The sequence below is a fragment of the Vipera berus genome (genome assembly GCF_964194415.1).
Source record: "Vipera berus genome assembly, chromosome: 2".
Taxonomy (NCBI): Eukaryota; Metazoa; Chordata; class Lepidosauria; order Squamata; family Viperidae; genus Vipera; species Vipera berus.
This window is the reverse complement of record NC_138203.1, coordinates 108,068,582-108,091,551: the sequence shown is the minus strand read 5'-3', so window position 1 is coordinate 108,091,551 and position 22,970 is coordinate 108,068,582. Positions and strand designations below refer to the sequence as shown.

The 22,970-nt window shown below is 40.6% G+C and overlaps 1 protein-coding gene across 2 annotated transcripts; it reads left to right on the top strand.

Moving 5' to 3' along the window:
* Nucleotides 1-8,928: 8,928 nt before the first annotated feature.
* On the top strand, nucleotides 8,929-22,843 carry FAM162A (family with sequence similarity 162 member A). Of its 2 annotated transcripts, none has more exons than XM_081318163.1 (5): nucleotides 8,929-9,090; nucleotides 9,410-9,544; nucleotides 14,456-14,591; nucleotides 17,481-17,589; nucleotides 20,201-22,843. In XM_081318163.1, exons 1-5 carry the CDS (start codon nucleotides 9,075-9,077, stop codon nucleotides 20,288-20,290), a joined length of 486 nt encoding a protein of 161 aa, XP_081174289.1. In that variant the 5' UTR covers nucleotides 8,929-9,074; the 3' UTR covers nucleotides 20,291-22,843. The 2 variants fall into 2 exon arrangements, with proteins under 2 accessions (XP_081174289.1, XP_081174290.1); XM_081318164.1 differs by having other exon boundaries at nucleotides 8,932-9,090; nucleotides 14,489-14,591; nucleotides 20,201-22,793.
* The last annotated feature ends 127 nt before the right edge of the window (nucleotides 22,844-22,970 follow it).

Sequence of the window (22,970 nt, the reverse complement as noted above, 5' to 3'; positions counted from 1 at the left end):
ACTTCCCTCCATATAGATGCAGTTCCATTGAGGACCACATGCTGAGTACAGCCAGTCAGCCAGCTACGAATCCATCTGGTGGTAATGCCACATTTTTCTATCTATCAGGTTGTAGGTTTTGGTCTACTTTATCAAATGCCTTACTGAAGTCCAAGTAAATTATATCCACAGCATTCCTCTGGTCCTCTAATTTTGTCACCTGGTCAAAGAATGCAATAAGATTTGTCTGGCATGATCTGTTTTTGACAAGCCCATGTTGGCTTTTGATAATGACTTTGTTTCCCTCTAGGTGTTTGCTGATTCATTGCTTGATTATCTTTTCCAGAATCTTCTCAGGTATTGAGATCAGGCTGATAGGTCTGTAGTTTCCTGGATCCATTTTTTCCCTTTCTTGAAGATGGGAACTATATCAGCTCTTTTCCAGTCCTCTGGTAGTCCCCCAGTGCTCCAGGATCTTTGAAAGATATAGCTCAATGATTCTGAGATTACATCTGCCAGTTCCTTCAGAACCTTGGGGTGGAATTCATCTGGTCCTGGTGATTTGAACTCATCTACAGTGGACAGGTGCTCATTTACCATTTTCTTCCCTATCTTAACTTGTGTTTCTAATCTGTTTTTTATAGTACTGTTTTTGATAGGTTGGACTGTTTTTTCCTTTTGTGTAAATACGGATAGAAAAAACAAGTTGAGTAGTTCTGCTTTCTCCCTTTTGCTTGTCACCTTCCTGCCACTTTCTCCCACTAATGGACCAATCATTTCCTTAACTTTTTTCTTGTTTTTTACATGTTGAAAGAAGCTTTTTTGTGTTAGTTTTGACTTTTGTTGCAAGCCTTAGTTCATTTTGAGCCTTAGCTTTCCTCACCATCTATGCAGGCTTGGGCTATTTGCTGATATTCTTCCTTAGTTATGTGTCCCTCTTTCCACTTCTTATACTTGTCCTTTTTGTCTTTCAATTTATCAGAGAATTCTTTATGCAGCCATGCTGGTTTCTTTTAAGAGCTGTTATTTTTCTTCTTCATTGGTATTGTGCTAGACTGGGCTTTTATAATCTCACTTTTAAAAATTTCCCAAGCTTCTTGAGTTGTTTTCCCCTTGAGGATTCACACCTATGGAATCCTTCCCAAGCTCTCTTTAAGTTTGTTGAAATTAGCTCTCTTAAAGTCCATGTTTGACTGTGTTCTATTGCTTGTGCAATATTGAATTCCAATATTGCATGGTCATTCCCCCACAAGGTTCCTGTAGTTTCAATACCTTCTATCATTTTATCTCTGTTAGTGAGAATTGTCCAATATGGCTGATCCCCTAGTTCTCTTCTCTACTTTTTGGGAGAGAAAGTTGTCTGCTAGGTTTGTTAGGAATCTGTTTGATCTTCCACCTGGTGCAGAGTTTGATATCAGGGTAATTAAAATCCTCATTACTGTTGTGATGAGCTTCCTACATACCTTGGTTAACTGACTAGCCAAAAGTTCATCTATTACCTCTGTTTGGTTGGTTGGCCCAAATGCATTTGATACAGTTTTCATCATTGTTGTGCTCTATTTCTGTAGAAATGTGGTTATTTCTTTTATAGAGAGCAATTCCACCTCCTTTTTTATTTGGTCTGTTTCTTTTAAATAATTTAAATCCTACTAGCTGTGTGTTCCATTTGTGGGTTTCATCCCACCTAGTTTCCATAATGGCAACAATATCATATCTGCCCTCATTTACCTGAATTCACCCTGTTTGTTGCTCATGCTCTGTGCGTTGGTGTATGGACATTTGAATCCTTTATGACTGACCCTGTGTTTATTTTCTATATAACCTGTGTGGTATCTGAGTTCCTCTATTTTCTTACCACCTGTTTGATTAGTGCATTTCGTGTGGCACTCGCTATTAAAAGCTTGATTTTGCTTGACAGAAAAGTTGATATTCTTGTCCACACATTCATCTAGGTTACATGCACTGATAACCCTATAATTTTTAGATTGCCGGGGACAGGAATGTTCTGTATTAATTAACTCACTGTCCCCATTGTTCAGTTTAAATATTTCTCCAGAAAATCTGTGAATTTATTGCCAAGTAACTCAGTCCCTTTCTTTGATGGATGCAAACCATCTCTTTTGTACACTTTTTCATTGGACCAGCTACAGACATCATGACTAATATAACCAAAGCCTTTTCCTTTACACTACTCCTTTAGCCACATATTGAATTCTGCTATACGCTGGCCTTTTCCATTTTGCTCCTTATACACTGGTAAAACCTCTGAATAAGTAAGCCTATAGCCTATCCTGCTAAGTTCCTGCCCCAAGCAGAAATCATTCTGCACAGAGAGTACATCTTTTGGGGACAGATGGTTAGTGCCAAGATCTACTAAGTGCCAAGATGGGTTGCAGTAATTAGCGTTGCACTGGGAAGTGCTGACTCCTTTAGGGTTACCCCTGCATACCACTTTGCAGTGCTCCAGCTCAGACACGGCATAAGATTGTAGCTAAGGTAAGATGTACAAACATATTTGGTGTTAAATGAGTAGGCCTGTCTCCACATTTAGTTCATTTACCTTGATTTTAGTCAATAGCTTTACATACATTAACGGAAACTCTGGCACTATCCATAAGTCATTCTTTCCCAAGAGGTATTGTCTGTGCGTCCCTCCATATGTCCAGATTTGAAGTTGTTGGTAGGGCACTACTGTATTGACTGGATCATAACAAGTGACCCTATCCCCCACTTTGCAAATGGAATACATAGTCTTGTTATAAACATAACTCCCTTTTGTTCCTTTAAGTATTGGACCCATGGTCTGAAGAAGATGTGAGGGAAGCAGCAGCAACAATGTAAAAAAAATGTAGCAATACACAGTCTAGATACTACAAACCCGAGTTCCAGGGTAGTCCAGTCCATTGAAGTTTTCTTCTAGTTAAATGGAAACAGTGAGGCAGGTGAGGCAGGTTGATGTTAGGCTGTCCAGCGACTGATCTTGCCACTGGAGAAGGGAAGATGGATCTTATCCTGGACCCACCTTGATTCCTTCCACTTTTCACTGCAGTTGAGGTGCTCAGGAGGACTTGACGGGGCTGGGACCACTTAAGGCTGGTATAGGTGACAGTTCTTTCACTTGAACCCACTCTCCAGGAACAAGGATTGGAGACAGGTGGTAGGGCAGCCTGGGCCTGTACTGAGATACAAGACAAAACCTGTGCCAGATTATGCAAATACTGAGTAACATTCTTTTCTTCATTGACGTTCTTGAACCTTCGTGCAACTCCCATACATCATTTCAAAGCAGGTTTTCCAGAGATGAGGCCTGTATTGAAATGGCCTCACCACTGGATGTCACAACCTGTCCAGCCACTGTGTACTTCCCACAACATAAGCCAAAAACAAAACCCATTCTCTAACTCCTCCTTGCAGCTGCGTGCCATTCTCCTCAACTTCCCATGTGTCTATCAACTTTATTTGAGTAACTTTTTTATTATTATTATTATTATTATTATTATTATTATTATTATTATTATTATTATTAATCAATCTTCTTTCTTTCCACTTTTTTCCAAAAGTATCCATATTCCCCTTGTATCAACAACCTCAGAGCCTGCTGTAGACCCCACGGGCTTGAGCTGACCAAAGGGAGGGAAAGCCGTCCCCCAGCCTCCACCAACATTCTCTCCTCCCCATCCACCATCACACATCCATCATGTCTTTTCCCCCCATTCAGCTACTTTGCTAGATCCATCTATGAACAAATCAGTTTTCTTCCTCTTTCCATTACCTAACATTAGGCTCTCTTTTAGTCAAAACAACATGTTATCTATAATCTCAAAATTTCCTCAACTCCAGCAAGGATTGAGTTACATCAGAGGGAAAGCGAGATAGCAATAGTTAGTTAGGCTAAACAATTTCTTTTTGTTCCAGTTACCGGACCCTTCAGTACCATATCTCAGTCACTCTTTTAGGAATTCGACTTCATTTTGTTTAAGGTAATATTGGGGCAAAACTCAGTAAAATAGAAAAACCCAGGAAGGAAGAAAAAGTCAACCCAGGTTGGCAGAAGGCAGCTTAAAACAGCTCAGCTAAAAAGCTAGTTGGCTAGATACAAGAAAAGGAACGTTCTTGTAATAAGACAGGAACGTGGAGGGGATTGAATGCCAGGCTTGGAGGTGGCAAGGCAGAGGGGGAAAGACGAAAGGAAGGAAGAGTATTTGGACCAGGTGAGCTGAAGAGCCCTGCTAGGTGTGCAGAAAGACTGCTTGTGAGCAGGAGGACAAAGGCAGAGGGCTAGAGACTTGGGGAAGGGAATCCAGGAAAAGCCCTTGGCCCTTTAACCAATGTGGAGCAAGAGCAGCTACCAGTTTCTCCACTGAGGAGCCTGCAAAGTGGATGGAGCCACTTTGGACTAGTGGTTAAGGCACCAGGCTAGAGATCAAGAGCTCAGGTCCTGCCTCAGTCATGAAAGCCAGCTGGGTAACTTTGAGCCAGTCACTCTCAGCCCAACCCTCCTCACAGAATTGTTGTGTGGAAAATAGGAGGAGGAATGTATGTTGGATATATTGGCTACCTTGAGTTATTTGTGAAAATAATAAAGGCCAGATACAAACAAATAAAGTGAACCAGATTCTTTCTACCAACCATAGTCACCACCTTGAAAGGCTTCCACCAAATACATTTTTAAATGAGTACAAAAGACCTGGAGGTATTCCTCAACTTATGACCATTTGTTCAGTGACCCAAGTTATGATGCTGCTGCATGAAGGAACTTACACGCTGTGACCAAAGTTCTGGCCGCTGGACGTATGATTAAAATTCCAGGGCTTGGCAGCCCACCTGCACTTAACGAACACAGGGTTGCTGCCACTTCCCACACCTGCTTATTTCCCTCCATCTCTGCCTCTTTGGCCACCCTCCACCTGTGCAGTCTTCAGAAAGCTTACCAAGGCTTGTGGCTGGGTGACACGAAGAATGGCTTGACTTGACCTGAGTTTGTGCTAAACAAACAATGATTCTTGGTTAACTACAATGAGGAGTTGCTGTTGCAAGTTGGTGCAGTCATGCGACATTGCTTTATAACCACACACAACAGCAATCATAGTCACAATTGTGTGTTTACCTGTGATGCCTTTGAGCCATGTGTTTTGGAGAAGGAGTGGCAACTTGTCAATGGTTGTAAGAAAATAGAGCACCATATCCCAAGCAAATTCGTTCTGGTTGCTAACATCCTTTAAGTTATATTTGCCTTCTTTGAGTCAATGACAGTGACTCCTATGTGGCCACAAAGGGAAAAGAGACACAATTTCTATTTCAATACAAATTGAATAAAGAGGCTGCTTCTGTTGCATGATGCATCTCCCAAGCTGGAGGAATTCCCCAAATTAGGAGCTGTTTCTCCAATCTTAGTTAGAAACGTAGATCTGGAAGGGATCTTGGAAGTCTTCGTCCAATCCCCCAAGGTTGCACATAAGGGGTGGATTTGCACTGTGACAGACATTTTAAAACCCTACATGGCATGAGACCAGATTATCTGAGGGACTGTTTATCCCCAGATATTTCAGCCTGGTCTATATTAGATTTGGCAGAGAAGGTATGCTACAGATGCCATCAGCTAGAGATCTACATTTGTGCATCCCAGAAGACATACCTGTCATGGTACCATATTATGGAACATTCTCCTCCCCCCCTCTGAAATTAGCTCCATCTGTTTTGACATTCTGGAACTATATTTTATATAGTATATATTTTTATATCTGTTGTTTTATATTATTTTTATCCACTTGTGCACTGCCCAAAGAGTTGCTAATGGCGGAGTTGTTAATGGCGAGATGAGAAGCTATACAAATTTGATAAATAATAGATATATACATATCCCCCCCCATTCCACTCACAATCAGGTGGAATTATGCATTAGTTTTCCCAGCCTTATTTTTCCTCTTAAGTGTACAGCCACCAATTATCCAACTGCAAGTCTTTCAAAAATGAAACCCTTACAGCTGGTGAAGAATAACTTCTAGGTATCAACTTCCAGATTCTTTTGATCTCTGTTTACAAAATAATGGAGAGAAGTCTCATAAGCCCATGGTTCCATTTCAGTTTTGCACTAAACAGGCAAAAGTTATAGGGCTGCAGCTGGGGTAGACCAGTGTCTTAGAGCTACTGAATCCAACTTTGTAAGGAAACAACAGTATTATGAGAACAAATGAAATTGATCAGGACTCAGAGGAGAGGAGATATATCAGCTGAAATAACCAATAAATGCTGCTTGGTCCTGGTCACCTGACTTTTCTTCTGATGTAAAAGGGAGTGAAAGGTATCTTACACAAATAAACCTTATAGTTGTTGTTGGATCCCATTGGCTTGAAGGAGGGAGTGGTGACAAAGGACTTTTTAAGCTTGCTCATGGGGATGGGGAGAAGATGTTACCAGTGGTATTATTTTCATGGGTATGGCAGAAATAAGATGCTGCCAGGGCATATTTGTATTTTATTTAGGTGCAAATGAGGATGGGCTCTGTGATTCTCTGTAATGGAAAAATGAGAAAAATGTTTACTTACAATGCAGGCATTTAAGGTATTCATCAGATTCTTATAGTAACATAGAGGGTAGGTAAGGGGACTTGTCCAATCTAGGAATGCTGTGTCACTATAAACTGTTAATTCTGGGTGATGACCAACTTGAATGGACTATTATGTTGAAAGAAAAATCTTCATCAGGGTCCAGTCCAAGCTGGGAATAAACAAAATGGAGACTGCTTTAGAAAGAAGGTTGTACTTTATTGAAGAGCAGAACCACAAAACATGTGGCTCTGGAGCAGCTGACCACATGTTGCTGGGAGTGGTGGGTTTTTATACTTTCTTGGGCTTTTGTGTTTGGAGTTGTTCCTGTGGCATGAACCAGCTCACTCGCTCACCCTTCACCTGAAAACACAATGCTCGTCAAACGGGCCTCTCACCAAATATGCCGCTTGGTAACTCACCCTTCGCCCAAAAACAGGCCACTCACCAAACAGGCCGCTCGCTTGAAAACACATCGCTGCCAAACAGACCGTTCGCTGGCTCACCCTTTGCCTGAAACCATGGAGGGATGGCATTTGGGGATGGTTGGCAAAGCAAATCCTGAACACCTTGGATTTCTGTCTAGTAGGAGGAAAAACTATCCAGGATGTTGTATTGCCTGTCTTGTAGAAGTAGCTGCATGCACACACACACATGCACACACACACCCCCATTCAGAATCACACTGAGGCTATTCCCTTCACCTACCTCCATGTAAAGCTGGTTCTTGCTCTATACCACTAAGGCCTTTGCATGCATATTTTCCTGAAAATTCCAAGGGGGAGGGAACCAGGCCCCCTCAGATGATTTGCAATTCATATGCCTTCACTGAGGAGATAGCAGGAAAGAGATCTCCAGACCGAAGCCCTGAATATGTTGCACTGGTGGATTCATAGTGGGAGTCTTAGGGCTCACTGTGTGCAATTTAAGAAATATTAATAGCCTGGCTTGCACACCGGTTAACCTTAACTGGACATCACAAACCTGGACGCACTAAACTAAGAGCTAAGGCAGGAAATAACCCTTGAAAATGGGCAGCCAGTAATTATGTACTGAGGCAAAACATGGCTGTGAAGAATTTTGGGAGGCATGTGCAAACCTGACTGGAAGCTCAAAGTGAGATCCAACATGTAAAAATAATTGTCACAGAATATTAGACACTATAAATTTCTTTTCCACCTAACAGAACTTTTGCCCTGACTTTTAGACCTTTTTGGGTTGAAAGGCTCCCCTTTTGGAAGCCGCTGCAGGGATCTTTGTCTGCTGCCTCTATTAGTGTCTTCCCCTTTCTGCATTAACAGTTTAAAAACTTGTTTCCCCACATCCTGGAGCCCCAATAGAAACACCCATCAAGTCTCCGTGACAGCTCAAATTTTAACCACGTGCCAATAAAAGTGTGTCATCCACACTTATATGGCACAAAGGGGGGATTGTAGAAAGACAATCCCCACCCCCCTGAAAAATAAATATTTTGGGGAATATTAAAAGGCAGAAACCTCTCACTCTCCCCCAGCCAGAAACTCAGGAAGCCAAGTCTGTAGAAATGTAGATTTGATAATCCTTTCAGAAAGAGTGAAAGAAAGAAAGACTGGAGCCAGGAATCTTAGAGCTGATGGGATTAGAAAGACAAAGATCCCTAGAACCAGCAACCCTCACCCATCCAACACAGGACATAGTCATTAGCCCCAGCCCCAGGGAAACAGGACATGACCTTGAGGATATAATAGGATTAACCCACCACCATCAGAATACCAAAAGGGCACACTGAACCTCAGGTCCAAAGTTCATGCCACAGGAACGACTCCAAACACAAACGCCCAAGAAGGTATAAAAAGCCACCACTCCCAGCAATATGTGGTCAGTTGCTCCAGAGCCTCATGTTTTGTGGTTCTGCTCTTCAATAAACTACAACCTTCTTTCTAAAGCAGTCTCCATTTTGTTTATTCCTGGCTTGGACTGGATCCTGATGAAGATTTTCCTTTCAACAATTACAATCCCAGTTTTATTATTGGTCCCTTCTGTCCAGGCTAGATCCATCATTCTAGCCTCAGTAAAAGCAAGGCTATATTTTAGGGCCATTTTTCTAGCATTCCACTGTTATTCAGCATATAGTTTACCTTTTCCAGTGAAAGAACTAATGTAAACATGTTGATATTTTTATCAGAACACATTGGCATATTAAAGAAAACTATGAATTAACCGTAGGAAAGCATCAGAAGGGCAATGAAAATTATTTCCAGCCCTTCAATAGAACACATTTCATCACATTAAAGTTAAGATAAAAATAGTTTCTAGACTAGAGGCGAGCAGCAGAAATCCGTATTATTCTAAGAAGCAATCATTCTCCCCGCACTCCGCTCTCGCTTTTATTTGCAGTTCGCGCTGGTGCCGCTAGTCGGCCTCAGCCAGCCAACCTCTCCCGCTCGGCAAGAGGCAAGCGGTGCCATCGAGCCAGTGCGCGAAGAAGCTGGCTCGAAGGGCTGGACCAGGAGGGCGGAAGGGCCGGAAACCGAGAGTCGGGCCGCGGAAATCCAAGGGCGAAGCGTGATCATGTCGCTGGCTGTCGGTGGGTGCTTCTGCTGGCTGCCAGGCAGCTTTTAGGTTTTCTCGCCTTCCTAAACGGAGCTCCTTCTTTTCCGCTCGGTCTCGTGAACTGTCCCCGATCGCAGGGGTCGGCAACCTCGGCTCTTTTATGACTCGTGGACTTCAACTCCCAGAATTCCTGAGCCAGCTATGCTGGCTCAGGAATTCTGGGAGTTGAAGTCCACGAGTCATAAAAGAGCCGAGGTTGCCGACCCCTGAGCTAGAGGAATCGGAAGCCAAGCGATGGGTTACTTATCGTTTTCTCGTTGTTAATTTAATAAGGCTGTTTCTTTTTCGTCCAGGCAAAATTGTCAGGAGGCTGGACAAACGCATTTTGTCGGTCGCACGTCCTGCTAAAACACCGTATTCGATAACCAGTAGACTGTATTGCAAAACTGTGAAGGCCGATGGAAAAAATCCACATTTCAAAGAAGCAGGTAAAGTCGAGCCTTCATAATTTCTTGACGAATCCTTTGTATGCTTCGTTGGGAAGCAATCCACATGGTGTAGATTGATGCCCCAAAATGCAGTCGGGTGCTTATTCAAAGAGTTGGAGAGTTTGATTTATTTGTGAGATCAATAGCCTGCGTTTCCAGGAACTCGTGCCCTCTATTTCTACTAAGATCTGTGTTGTAATTAAATTTGGGTTCGATCAGGCTTTTAACTTGGAACAAATGAGAAAATATTAAGGGCGTAAAGAGTATGAATGGAAGTTGACACATCTGTGGGTTCACACAGTATGGTGAACCAAAATGTGATTGCTTGTTTTTCTTTCTTAGTACGTTATGTGAACTCAACCGCTGATAGCAAACCATGATTTTTATAGCCTGATGGTCTGTCAATCCATATAACTGTGGTTTGTTCTGGTTAGATGGACCATGGATTATGTTTTTGGATGAACACAGCCAGTAGATGACTACCTTGTGTGCTCTATTCCCTCAGTTTCAAAGCTGTTAAATGCAGAAAGAAAAACTCCAATTTAGGAAGTTGTATATATGTACCAAATTCTCACACCCAAACCATTCAGAGCAAATTTTTAATTTGCCCCCTAGGAAAAAAAAACATAGTTTGGTGTAGTGGTTAAGGTATCAGGCTAAAAACTTGGAGATCGTGAGTTCTAGTCCCACATTGGAGACAAAGCCAGCTAAGTGCCCTTGAGCCAGTCCCTCTCTCAGTTGCAGGAAGCAGGCAAGGGCAAGCCATTTCTGAAATCTTGGCCTTCTCCAGGAAGTCAGAGGGAGGTTTCAAAATTGACTTGGTCTTTTTGCTCCTTTTTTGTGTTATAAGGAATTCACGCTCAAGAAATATATGGAGCTAAGACTTACATATTGTACAAATGTAAACATGGGGATGTCAAAACAAGATATTAAACATACTTAAAATTTACTAGAACAGAGTGGACCAATAATATACAGTCATCCCTGTATATAGATTCTGGGATGGCAGGGAAGGGTCTGGTGTCACTCTTTTTGGAAAAGAGGATATATTAAATTAGAAAAAAAGGCACTTTCCTGTGTTGGATTTCTACATCATTCCCTTGACTGAAGCATTTGAGAATATCAAGGAAGAGTAAATATTCTATTAATAGCTGATAAGAAGGGGCCACTTAGGCATACAGTCCAACTCTTTACTCAGTGTGTGAATTCAAATTAAGCATTCCAAATAGATAAATACGTCTCTGCTTGAACAATCCAGTAAGGGGAAACCACTATATCAATGGGTAATTGATTTCAATATTGAATTGTCTATTAGCAGATAGGAGGAGGAAGAATATTGGGCATGTGCGCTGGTCTGAGTTATTTATAAAAATAAAGACAGGCTATAAATATATAAATAAATAAAAGTTAGAAAGCAATCAGAATCTTCCTTTTGATAGCCTAAATCCATTAATTTGTCTCACTTGATCTAGTTCAATAAAGAACAGATGTAGCCTTCTCTATATTACATCATTTCAAGTATTTGAAAGATTCTTATGCAATTTTTTCTTCTGAAAATTAAAACTTTTCCAGTTTCTACCATCTTTTTGTAAATTTTTGTTTTTAGTCTCTCGTCATCCTTTTTACTCTTTGAATATCTGTCTTGAATGACTTTTGAATGACTGTTTTGTTTGAATTCTTTTTAAAGTGTAATATACAAAACTAAAAATAATAATCCAAATGAGATCAAACTAATAAGGAATAAATGAAAAATATTACTTTTTGCGTTTTGCAATCTGTACTTCTCCTAATGAAGTCTAAAATTTCACTTACTTTTTGGAAGTCACAAACCATTATTGACTCATGCTCAGTTTGTAATTAACACACTTTTCCAATAACTTCCTCACAAGATAATTCTTCATTATCTACAGTATCTGTGCATTTTTCCTTCCTGAATGCATAACTTTGCATTTAGTGGTCTATGTTTCATTCTGTTATCCTCGGGTTTGTTTCTCAAGAGGTTAATTATTTGAAATTTCTCTCACAATCCATCCACTTATGTGTCATTTGCAAGTTTGATAAGCATTCTTTTCAACTCTTCAGCCAGCTCATTAATAAAAATGTTGAATACAGTAGAGGGCTTAAAACTAAAGTCTGACAAGGAATCTTCAACAAGAAATTGAGTTATGGCTTTGGAGCCATACATATTTCTTTAATTGTCATGCCATTCCACCATTGTCTAATTAGTTGAATAATCAGAATGTCATGATGTACAATATTTCCACAATTTATTAAGGAAGTTACTCAATCAAAATATGAGATAAGGTTAATCTGACTTTTTGACAAATCCGAACTGACCTATGGATGATAATTGTTTCAAGTTGTTTTCATATTGATCACTTCATGTTTGATCTAGAATCTTATTCATTGATAGCATATTGACAGGTGTGTAGTTACATACCACTTAGTTGGGATAGGTACCTGTTTTGATCATGATCAGTTTCTAGATACTATCATATTTAAGCAAGCCACAATTAGCATGTGAAGCTTCCTGAATCTAGACTCTCTGCTTTAAAAGGGGATAGCCACTGAGAACACTTGAGACATTGATTATTAAATGAACAATTAAAGCTTCTCAATTAAATTAATAACTGAGCTACTTGTAAAGGCTTAGAGTTGCATTGAGCTACCTGTGACACAGCAAAATCCAATTGAGTCCAGTCCTTTGTTTGCTTATACTTAATGGAGAAAAACTTTAACCCTCTACCCTACTAATTTCCTAAGAGATTCTAGGGTGTGACTACCCTGAACTTCTTCCTCCCTCCCTCATCCAGCTCAGGACTGTGCAGTTTAATCTGAGCCTCTCTCTGAGGAAGCTCTCTATTCTCCCAATTGTTCCTGGAAACACACATTCTATTGCAGTTTATGAGTATACAGAAGCACGGAATTGCATACTTGGCCAGTAGTGGCACATTTGTCAGTTCCACTATTGTATCAAATGAAACTGCACAGGAATCATGTGCTATTTTTTGGTTCACAAGAATCAAAACAACAGACATGGCTGAATATTCAGATATAATGATGAGAGCAGTCATTCTCAACCTTGGCAAGTTTAAGCTTGGTGGGGAATTCTGGGAGTTGGCCCATATAGCTTAAAGTTACCAAGTTTGAGAAAGAGTGGGTTAGAGTGACTTGCAGAGTTTTTCCAAGGAATTACCCACCGCTGATGATAGAACAGTGCTGGCTGCATTCTCCTTCTGGGAGATCTGTCTGCTATTTTGAAAAACTACCTGCTTGTGATCGCAGTACTGAATACTGATTTTCCAGCATATACAAGTCATCCTTGACTTACAACCATTTGTTTAGCAATTGTTTGAAGTTACAATGGCAGTGAAAAAAGTGACTTGTAACTGCTCCCCACGCTTAAAAGTATTGCAGTATTCCCACAGGAGCATAATCCAAATTTGGGCACTTGACAGCCAACATTTCTTTGCAAGGGTTGCAGCATCCCAGGGTCATGTGATCTCCATTTGTGACTTTCCTACCAGGCTTCTGACAAGCAAAGTCAATGCGGAAAGCTGGTTCAGTTAAGAACTGCAAGATTCACTTAACTGCAGTGATTCACTTAGTGACCATGGCAAAAAAAAAGATTGTAAATGAGCTTAATTAGTGCCAAGCCATGATATTTCCTGTGACACTATATGGAAGTGAAAATTGGACTGAAGCAGGAGAGGCAGATTGTTGATGCTTTTGATCTTTGGTGTTGGTCGTGAGTACCATGGACAGCAAGAAAACTAGAAGTCAACCCAGAGTTCTCACTTGAAGCACAAATGATGAGGTCAAATTATCCTACTTCAGATATATTACATCCAGCTCTCTAGAAAAGGCTGCCATGAAAATATCCATTTGACCTGAATATCAGGAGAGAACAATGAAGGAAGGAATAAAGACAGGAAATCTGGGGGTCACAGAAGTGAAATATCTGCTTCTGCTATCACATCGGAGTGGAGAATGAATGCTAACTGTACAGTTGCTTCTCTTCATGGTGGGCTAAAGCTGTCTTCATTGTTGAAACTGGACAGCCATTAGTGCAGAATAGTATGGGATCTTTGGCTTGAACGGGGTTGGACTACAACAGGGGTGTCAAACTGCTGGCCCGCAGGCTGGGTGCATCATGGTGAAACCGCGCCCACCCCATTGCTGGCCATGGAAAAAAGTCACGATACATTGCAACACGTCACGTGATGTTGCGAGTTTGACACCTCTGGACTGCAAGATCTCTCAAGGTCTTTTCCAACCCTGTGTTCTGTACCAGCCTACTACCGGCCCTGCAGAAAAGGCAGGGACAACCCCTTTACAGAAAGGCAAGGGGCTGGAACTAAGCCTGCCAAATTTATTGACACAAAACAGAGCAAACAGAGCAAAACAAAACACGAACCATGAAACAGGAGCTATTCAAACGGTTGCCTTCAGCAAACCAGCCCTCCCACACGTTCCCCTTTTAAACAGTTCAAGGCGTGGCTTCTCTCTGCCTCCTTCCGAGGTGCCCCATTGCCTTCCTCTGTTTACTCCTGATTGACTGCCTCCTGCGTCGGGCATCCTTGAACAGGGCCAGCTGTGGGTCATCTTCATCCACGCTGTCAGGCTCACACAGCTGGGTCTGCGTAGTGACCAGATGAGAGGGGCCTGGCTGAGGGCTCTGCAAAGCCTCAGGGCTGTCCTCTGCAGGCTCTCCAACACCCCCCTCCTCCTCTTCTGAATCGTCCGATCCAACTGCCAAACCCACAGGCTGACCCTGAATCACAACACCCTGTTATTCTGTACTCTATGTCTATAAAGTATGTTACCCTTAGGAAAACTGTTACCAAGGGACTCCTTGGCTGTGATGCTGGAGTTCAGTTCTGATGCTGCCTTTTGTCCTTGGTGTTTCAGGTGGGTGCATTTTCTCTTTTGTTTCTCCTGCAGCCCCCTCCTCTCCATTCAACCACAAAGTTTCTGAATGGGATAGGAAACTGTTGATGTGGTCAGGCCGCTTCAAGAAAGAAGACGATATACCTCAGCACATCTCGTATGTTCGGTTTTCTTTATCCATTAAAAATGATTGTTGCTGACACCAAGTAGATACCTATTTTTCATGTGTTGAAAAGGCAGATGGTCAGGGGCGGGGGGGGGAATGGTGGTATGTTAATGCAAGAGCAGCAATCTGAAGCCAACATGCTGCTTTCTTGGAAGCCCTGGTGCAGCTTTTAGTCTGAAGTTGACTTTGGAATTGCTGTCATTTGAGCCAATTTGCTGTCTATAATGTAGTTTGCAAAGTGCAAGGTCATCCCTTAAAAGTTGTACGAAATGCTTTATAGCAGGGAAGCCTTAAAATCTCACTTAAGATCATAAGTGATTAGGAATTAACCCAGTTACAGAAAGTTGCTTATGTTTCTTTCAATAAGCACATACTACAGAAGACTTTCAAAGTTTCTGCAATTGCGGACCACTAAGTAATGTTTGGAGAATGTGGAGACTGCTAATTCCTTCCTTTGAGGGGAATATCACTACTTTTTTAAAATGAAAACTCTGTTTTATGCTTTAATAATATGCAGTGTTTAGCATATTCAGTGTTAACTCTTATATGTATTTATGAAATGTACAAAACAATCCTCTTAAGACATGGATGTCACACTGCCGGCCCACGGGCCAGACACATCATCCGGAAGCTGCGCCCATCCCATTGCCGGCAATGACAAAACTCTCCCGATACGTTGCACGATGTCACGTGATGTCACAAGTTTGACATGTCTGCTCCAAGAGTTTTACTCAGAAATAATAAAGTGTAAAGTATACCTATTAAAATCTGATGTACTGCCACTTTTCATTTCAGTAACTCTTCTCTAAGCACAGCTAAATGTAAACCCATCTGTTTAGTTCAAGGTAGAAGCTGATAAGATTACAGGTGCAGAATGCTTGCAAACAACATAAGAATATACCCAACACCAGCAAGAACAAGTAGTTTCCCAGTTGCTGAATCTTGTTAGCTAAGCAACAAAATTGTTTTCTTTGGGCAAAAATGATCTCACATGATCAGGTGTTAAGGATTTGCAGCATATATATTCAACAAATTAAAATTTAAATGATGAAAATATTTTGAATATCAAATATATGTACACCAGCCATTCCTGCACTGATGTTTTTCTGTTTAGTTAGGATTACAGCTTCCATAATTTGCATCCAGGACCAATTTTAAAATTATATAATATCTGTAATACAGATATCCAAATGAAAATATCTCCAAACAAATATTGATTAGTTGCTGCTTAAATGCGTCCATCAAGGGAAAATCCATTACCTCCACAGGCAATCCGTCTTAAATCTATTTATCATTAGATTTCCCCTAGCATTCAAACATAATCTGCTTTAAGATTATTTTTCTATAAACTGCAGTCTGGATAGTAGATAATGATTTTGTCTACAAAATACTTCCATCAAGAACTAGAAGAATATTATCATATCCTCACGAAATTCTCAAGATTAAACCCGTTTCTCCAATCTCTCTTTCTAGGACCACTTTTCCCTCTTCCTGTTCCAATTTGTTTGAATCTTGAAGTACTGTTTGTCCAAAGCTTGACACAGAACTCTAGGTATAGTCTGACAAATATAGAGTAGAACAGAATTACTGCCTGTGATTTGGAAACTCACACCAAATACTTAAGTCATTTCTTTATGAGGAACTACCCAAAAAGTTTGTCTGTTTAGTTCAGATACAGAGGCTTATAAAACATAAGAGACTTATAAATCATGACCTCTGGGATATCCAGTCAAGTGGATTGTCATCTGTTTCAGGCCAAATAAGGCTGAATATTTCTGTATAATACTTATGATATTGAAAGTTAGTGGTAGACCACCGGCTTAAATAATGGTTTTTTTAAAAAGAAAAAAATATAATTTTGTATATAAAATTTATAAATTTGATAAATAAAAAATTGTTAGGGGACTGGAGGCCAATGTGAATGGTGAACAATTGCAAGAACTAGTCTAACAAAGTGGACTAGAGATGACATGATAGCAGTCTTCTAATATTTGAGAGGCTGTCACAAAGAAGAGGGGTTCAATAGAGTATAGGTATAATCTCCTGCTTGAGCAGGGGGTTGGAATAAAATTCCAAGTTCCTTTCCAGCTGTTATTCTATATTCTGTAAATTTGATGAGAATGTCTGTTTTCAGCTAAATGGAATGTCTTGTTCAGAGGACATATTTTGTCTGCAGAAAAGCTCTTGTAAAACTGTGGATGCTGAACTAAAGAGTAATTGTAGGTTTGATTCAGTAAGCTCTGTTAGCTTTTCTCAGGCTCTTCTCACTCCAGATGTTTAGTTTTCCTTAGTTCATATGAGCAATGGAAATTCTGGAATTTGAAGCTCATACATCTGAATCACATTCAGATTGGAGAAAGTTGTCCACTGTTCCTAACTTTCTTAGTACAAGCCTATCCCTTATGTTTCACTGTCATTGCTGTTGTCATGCAAATTTGCTATTTCATCTTTTCTCATAAGTCTGTATAGGAAATTGCAAACATCCTATTGTACTTAACAGGAAGTATGATTGCTTTTCAATCACTCATCTTTGTAGTCTCTTCAAATGTATTGTTTAGCCAGCTATCAGTATGCAAAAAAGACAACTAGAATTGCAAGATATGATCCAGTAGATAAGATATGATATTTTTTCTTGTTGAAAATTGGCAATGTGTAAGCATCTAGGTTCTTATCATTCTAATTTAAATGGCCATGCAGTTCATGAAAGCGACTCTGGGTAAAGCACAATAAAAACAGAGCAAATGTTTTAAACTATTAAACAAGTAAAAATTAAGTGTAAGCTAAAACCATGGGAGAGTTGACTTCAAGATCTTACGTGCAATACAGCTATTTCCCTGGCTCCCTATTTCCATGAGATAACCTTATGATTGCTTTTTAAAGGGCAAAGACAATGAGTGCATCAAGAAGCAAGCTTCGTGTGAAGGTAGCCTACTTCGGAATGGCTATCCTGCTTATTGGTTTTGTATCTGCAGTTTTGATAGGGAAACAGGTTAGTATAAAATTGTTACAGGGTTGAAAGTGGAAACAAAAGTATTAATGGATTGCCCATTATTCAATTATATTTCAAAGCTCATTGAAAATAGTGTGGAGAAGACCCTCTGTAGTGCTTGACACAAAAATGTGACTCCTAGCTCCTGCCAATCAATCTGCAACTGTCCTATAGGGTTGCATTATTTTCTGACTTTTGTTTAAACATCTTCCATGCAGTAGGAAACACTTTGTGTGAGCCAATGAATCAAATCAGTCAGTCAGTCATCTATCCTAAACAATACCCAATGAGCCCCTTGGGTGCCTTCTTCCTTATATATGTAACAGCTTGATTAATGTTATTGTATCCGTCATTTGTCCAAAGAACTCCAGACCACATACTTTACATCTCCACCCCTGGTGACCCAAGTGATGCTGCTGCTGCCCTGCAGTGAGGAGGGGCCCAGATGGGGATCAACAGTTTCAGCAGAACCCTGGCAAGACCAAATGACGTTGGGTGCATGGTAACACATTTAGTTCTGAATGGGGTTGCATTACCCCAGACCCAGTGCACAACTTGGGGGTTCTCCTGGACTCTCGAATTGTGCTCCAAGTCATGGCCAGGAGTGTCTTTGCCCAACTTTGCATTGTGCACCAGTTGCACCTCTTCCTGGATCGGGAGTCCCTGCACTCAGTGACTCAAGCCCTAGTGATCTCACACCTGGACTATTGCAATGCACTCTAATGGGGTTACCCTTGAAGAGTATTCAGAAGCTATAAGTGGTGCAGCATGTAACAGTGCAGGCAGTTCTTGGGAACCTCAGTTGGCCCATGTTATACTGCCACTCCACAAGCTTCATTGGTTGCTGGTTTGCTTCTGGCTGCAATTCAAGGTGTTGATTATTACTTTTAAAGCCCTGTATGGCTTGGGTCCCAGCTGAGGAACTGCCTCACCCCAATTAAATTGGCTCGCCCCAACCATGCCAGCAGAGGGCATACTATGGATCCTGTCATCCAAAGAATTCCAACAGGTGGGATCCTGAAGACACTGCTCTGCTGTGGACCCTTCCCTTTGGAACTTCATACCTCCTCCAAGGTGAGACCTGCACTGACCCTCCTGACCTTCCCGAGGGCCTGAAGACCTCGCTCTACTAGCATGCCTGGGTCCTCAGCACAGGGGCATTGTGGAAGTGGTTAAAGACCAACTCCCCCCCCCCCGTAGTTATGCTTTCTACCCCCCTTTAATCAATTTTTAGTATGATTGCTTTTATACTATTGTTCTTAATGTTTCTGGTTTTAATGTTTGTAAGCTGCCCAGAGTCACCTCCAGAAGAGATACAAACTTGAACATGAAGGACTAACCCAGTAGAACATAGGATACTCTCCTCTCTTCTGTTGCAGATTTCAGGCTTGTAGAATTATAGACATGTATATCCTTAGAAAAGGACTTTTCAACCAGTGGTACAGGTACCACCTGTGGTACATTGGCACCTGGCAGGTGGTACATAACTATCCTAGAAAAGTGGTAGGGGGGAGGGGAATGAGCTGAACCGGTGGCAGCACCGCACAAGGCTGAGCGAGAGATGGCTGGAGCTGCAGGGCTGTCAGGGCTTAATGGAAACGCCAAGATCAGCACCAGGCTCCACCTGGAGCTCAGCGCTGATTCTGGTGCTTCTGAGTCCAGAAGAAGCGCCGATCAGCTGGAATGTTGCAGCATCTCCAGGGTCTTGTGATTTACATTCAGATGCTTGGCAACTGATTCATATTTATGATGGTCACAGCGTCCCAGGGTCATGTGAAGTGACCAAAACCTTCTGCAACCACCCAGCAGACGGGGGGAATAAAAATCAAACACCCCCACTGTCAATCCTCAACAGAAATGCTCACAATGAAAACCTTGGGACAGGAGGAAGAGCGCCGCTGGGCAGGCAGGCAGGTGACTTGTTCAGCTGTGGCTCCGGGAGCACTTTTTTCAGTGCCATTGTAACTTCGAATAGTCACTAAGCGAACTGTTGTAAGTCGAGTACTATCTGTACTTCATCACTTTTTTTTCCTTTTGGTGATCAAGTTTTTGACACCTTGCTAGGCAACTGGTGGTACTCGGATGTTGTCCTATCCTAAAAGCGGTACAATGGGTGAAAAGGTTGAAAAGCCCTGTTTTAGGAAGCAGTTATTTTTTGCTCTTAATAGGAAATGGAAGGGACCTTGAAGGTCTTCTAGTCCAACCCCCTGCTCGAGCAGGAGAACCTATACCATTTCAGACAAGTCACTTCTTAAAAACGTTCAGTGATGGAGCGCCCACAATTTCTGAAGACAAGCTGTTCCACTGGTTAATTGTTCTCCGTGTTAGGAAGTTTCTCCTTAATTCCAGGTTGCTTCTCTCTTTGGTCAGTTTCCAACCATTGTTTCTTGTCTTGCCCTCTGGTGCTTTGGAGAATTCTGAAATGTTTGCTGATTTACTCTTGTTATCCAGTAATCTAACTATATATCCAGATCTATCTTCTGTCCACTCCAGTTTTAGAGATGTTTTAAGAATTACAGATAAGTGAACATTAAAGCTTCTATTTGTCATGCTGTAGAAATAATGACAGAATTAACTGTCTCTTACTTTCCATGTTATGGTCATTCTGCAGGATGTTCAAAAATATAGATCACTACGGTATATGACCACGAGTGTTGAGCAGATAGAAGAGGCTGTTGAAAGTGCTTCTGCCAAGCCATGATCAAAAAGGTGGATAGAACTGTCGGTGTGCAAAGCTGGTTTTCATCATGAATTGGAAGAGCAACTTGAGAAACATTTACTTCATTTTTCACATTTCAAAAAGAGAATTTATAGTTCAATACTTCTAAAATTTTCATCCTTTCTCATGAAGACTCCCATTTCCAACTAAAACAAAAGCACCTTTTGTTTTTGAAAGGCTGAATCTTGTATTAGAATGCTTCTTTAAATCCTGGATGCTGGATATGTATTAAAAATCTATGTAACCTGTGAAATACACCCTGCTCTAACAATAAAAGGATCTATCCAGGATACTGAATTCATCTGAACTGGGTAACATACGCATGAATGGTAAAATAATTCATAACGTATTCCCACTTATCTGATTTTAAATATAAATTTAAAGAAGCAGTAAATGGTACTTACCTTGTTATTATATTCCCAAGTTGTGTCCCTTTAGTATGTCTTATTAATTGTGGCTGACTGATGTAGCAATTGTATCCAAAGTATTTTCTACTCTTGGGCATTTTTTCCATTTCATGAAATAAGTGTGATGTGTGATTTAATTTCAAACCAGAATACTGAACTGACATAAGCCTAAGAAATGAGGAATCATTTCCTGACATTTGAAGAAATGCATGGTATTTAATAAACAATAATCTAACAGCAGCTATCCAAAAGCTACCTAGAATATGAAAACCTTAAGAAATCGTACAGCACACTTTTACTTGCTTCCCAATATTGCTCATGCCAATATTTATTTCAAATGGGAACTCATTTTTCTTATTAAATGAACATTTGAAAAGATGCAAAAGGCTGGAATTTAAAAACATAGATCCATTCCAAAAGTTGCTACTAAAGTTTGAGTTTTTCATCTAAGTATTAAATTGGATATTACTGTGTATCTTACTTGGCTGGTAATAGCATTGAATCTTAACCTTGTAGTTACAGCATGTGCAGAGTTGGTGTTGAACCAGCTTTGCCCAATAGTTATGGAAGTATAGCTGACAGTATTAAAAGCAAAGCAGGTAGCATCAGTTGGAAAGGTCATATTTCATTTTTTTTTGTAATGTAAGGTCAATGGATGGGGAGATGAACTATGGTAAGAAGAGTTGAGAAAAGCCTGTTTTGAACATTGGTTTTAATATTAATCTTGACTGAGGAAAGTTGGTAATACCCAATACAGTTTCTAATACAGGTAGTCCTTAACTTACAACAATTGAGCCCAAATTTTCTGTTAAGTGAGACATTTAAATGAGTTTTGCCCTATTTTACGACCTTTCTTGCCACAGTTGTAAAGTAAATTGCTGCAGTTTATAAGTTAGTAACTCAGTTGTTAAATGAATCCGGCTTCCCCATTGACTTTGCTTGTGAGAAGGTTGCAAAAGGTGACCACGTGACCCTGGGGACAGTGCAATGGTCATAAATATGAACCAGTTGCCAAGCACCTGAATTTTGACAACATGATCATGAAGATGCCGCAAAAGGTTGTAACTTTGAAAAACATTTTTCAGTGGTGGTGGTGTAACTTTGAACAGTCATTAAATGAACTGCTGTAAGTTGAGGACTACCTGTACCATGGAATGTCTTGTGGAATAGTACAAAAAAAAAAAATCACACCCAAATGCCAAAGAATGAACACCCATGAAGATGAATTCCTATCTGAGATTCAGGACAAATACATTTCAGAATTATGCAGTAGCAGAACAAATGGGGGAGGAAGCATGTTGGAAGCATTCTCACAAAATGACTTCCATGATGGGTATGGCCAATCACAAAGGATAAAGTGGAAGGGCATGATATCATCCATTGTTTACTTCATCTTTTTTAAATGGACAATTGGGGATACACCCCAAAAAGCCCTCAATTGAAGCCACTTGTCTTTTTCCATTGCAAAAAGTGTCTATGGATCTTAGGTGGGCTGAAGCATGCCAATTTCAAAATTACTTTAATTAAGATTCTTTAAAAATGAAGTCAGATTGTCAGAGAACATGGCTGACAATCAGCTGTCTAATGATACCTTAATAGCAGGTTGCCTACCTTGCTGTTTCAGTGACATACAACTCAGATGGGATCCCAAGTACAATGCATAGAAGATATGTTTAAAAGTTTGAAAATTAAAGCATTAAATTTAAATTAAATGCAGGAAAAAACTGAGAAAAGAAATATAAATTAAAAATAAGATGCAGCTCAACTTTTCATAAATGATCAAAGGAGAACTGGAGTCCTTTGTGCATTATTAATGGAACCATACATTACTAAATGTACTAAATGTACATTACTAAAATCTCTTCTGTGCTTTATTCAGCACAGAATCTATATCTGGGGCACAAAAAGGATTCTCTATAATAACCAGATCACTGTTGGATACTCTTGGCAACCTGTGCTCAAATTGTTACTGTATTGTGCTTAATAAGAATGGTACCATATTTTTCCATCTATAAGACGCACCCTTGTATAAGATGCTCTGGCATGCAAATTTCTCCACGCTAACCAGCTGTTCGGCCGAGCACCAAACAGTTGAGCCGGCAAATCCAGAAGTTCGGCCGGTCGACGATCTTGCCCCCTCCCCCCTCCCATTAGTGGCAAGCCCACAGGGGCTTGACACCTACACCAGGCAGCATGGCAACCCACACAGGCATGTCCTGGGCTGCAGAGGTTACCATTATTTTTCCGTGTATAAC

Excerpts from the sequence above, each read along its gene's own strand:
- FAM162A (XM_081318163.1), top strand. Across the intron at positions 9,545-14,455 it reads TCCACATTTCAAAGAAGCAG|GTGGGTGCATTTTCTCTTTT; the intron begins GTAAAGTCGAGC and ends TTGGTGTTTCAG. Across the intron at positions 14,592-17,480 it reads GATATACCTCAGCACATCTC|GGCAAAGACAATGAGTGCAT; the intron begins GTATGTTCGGTT and ends TGCTTTTTAAAG.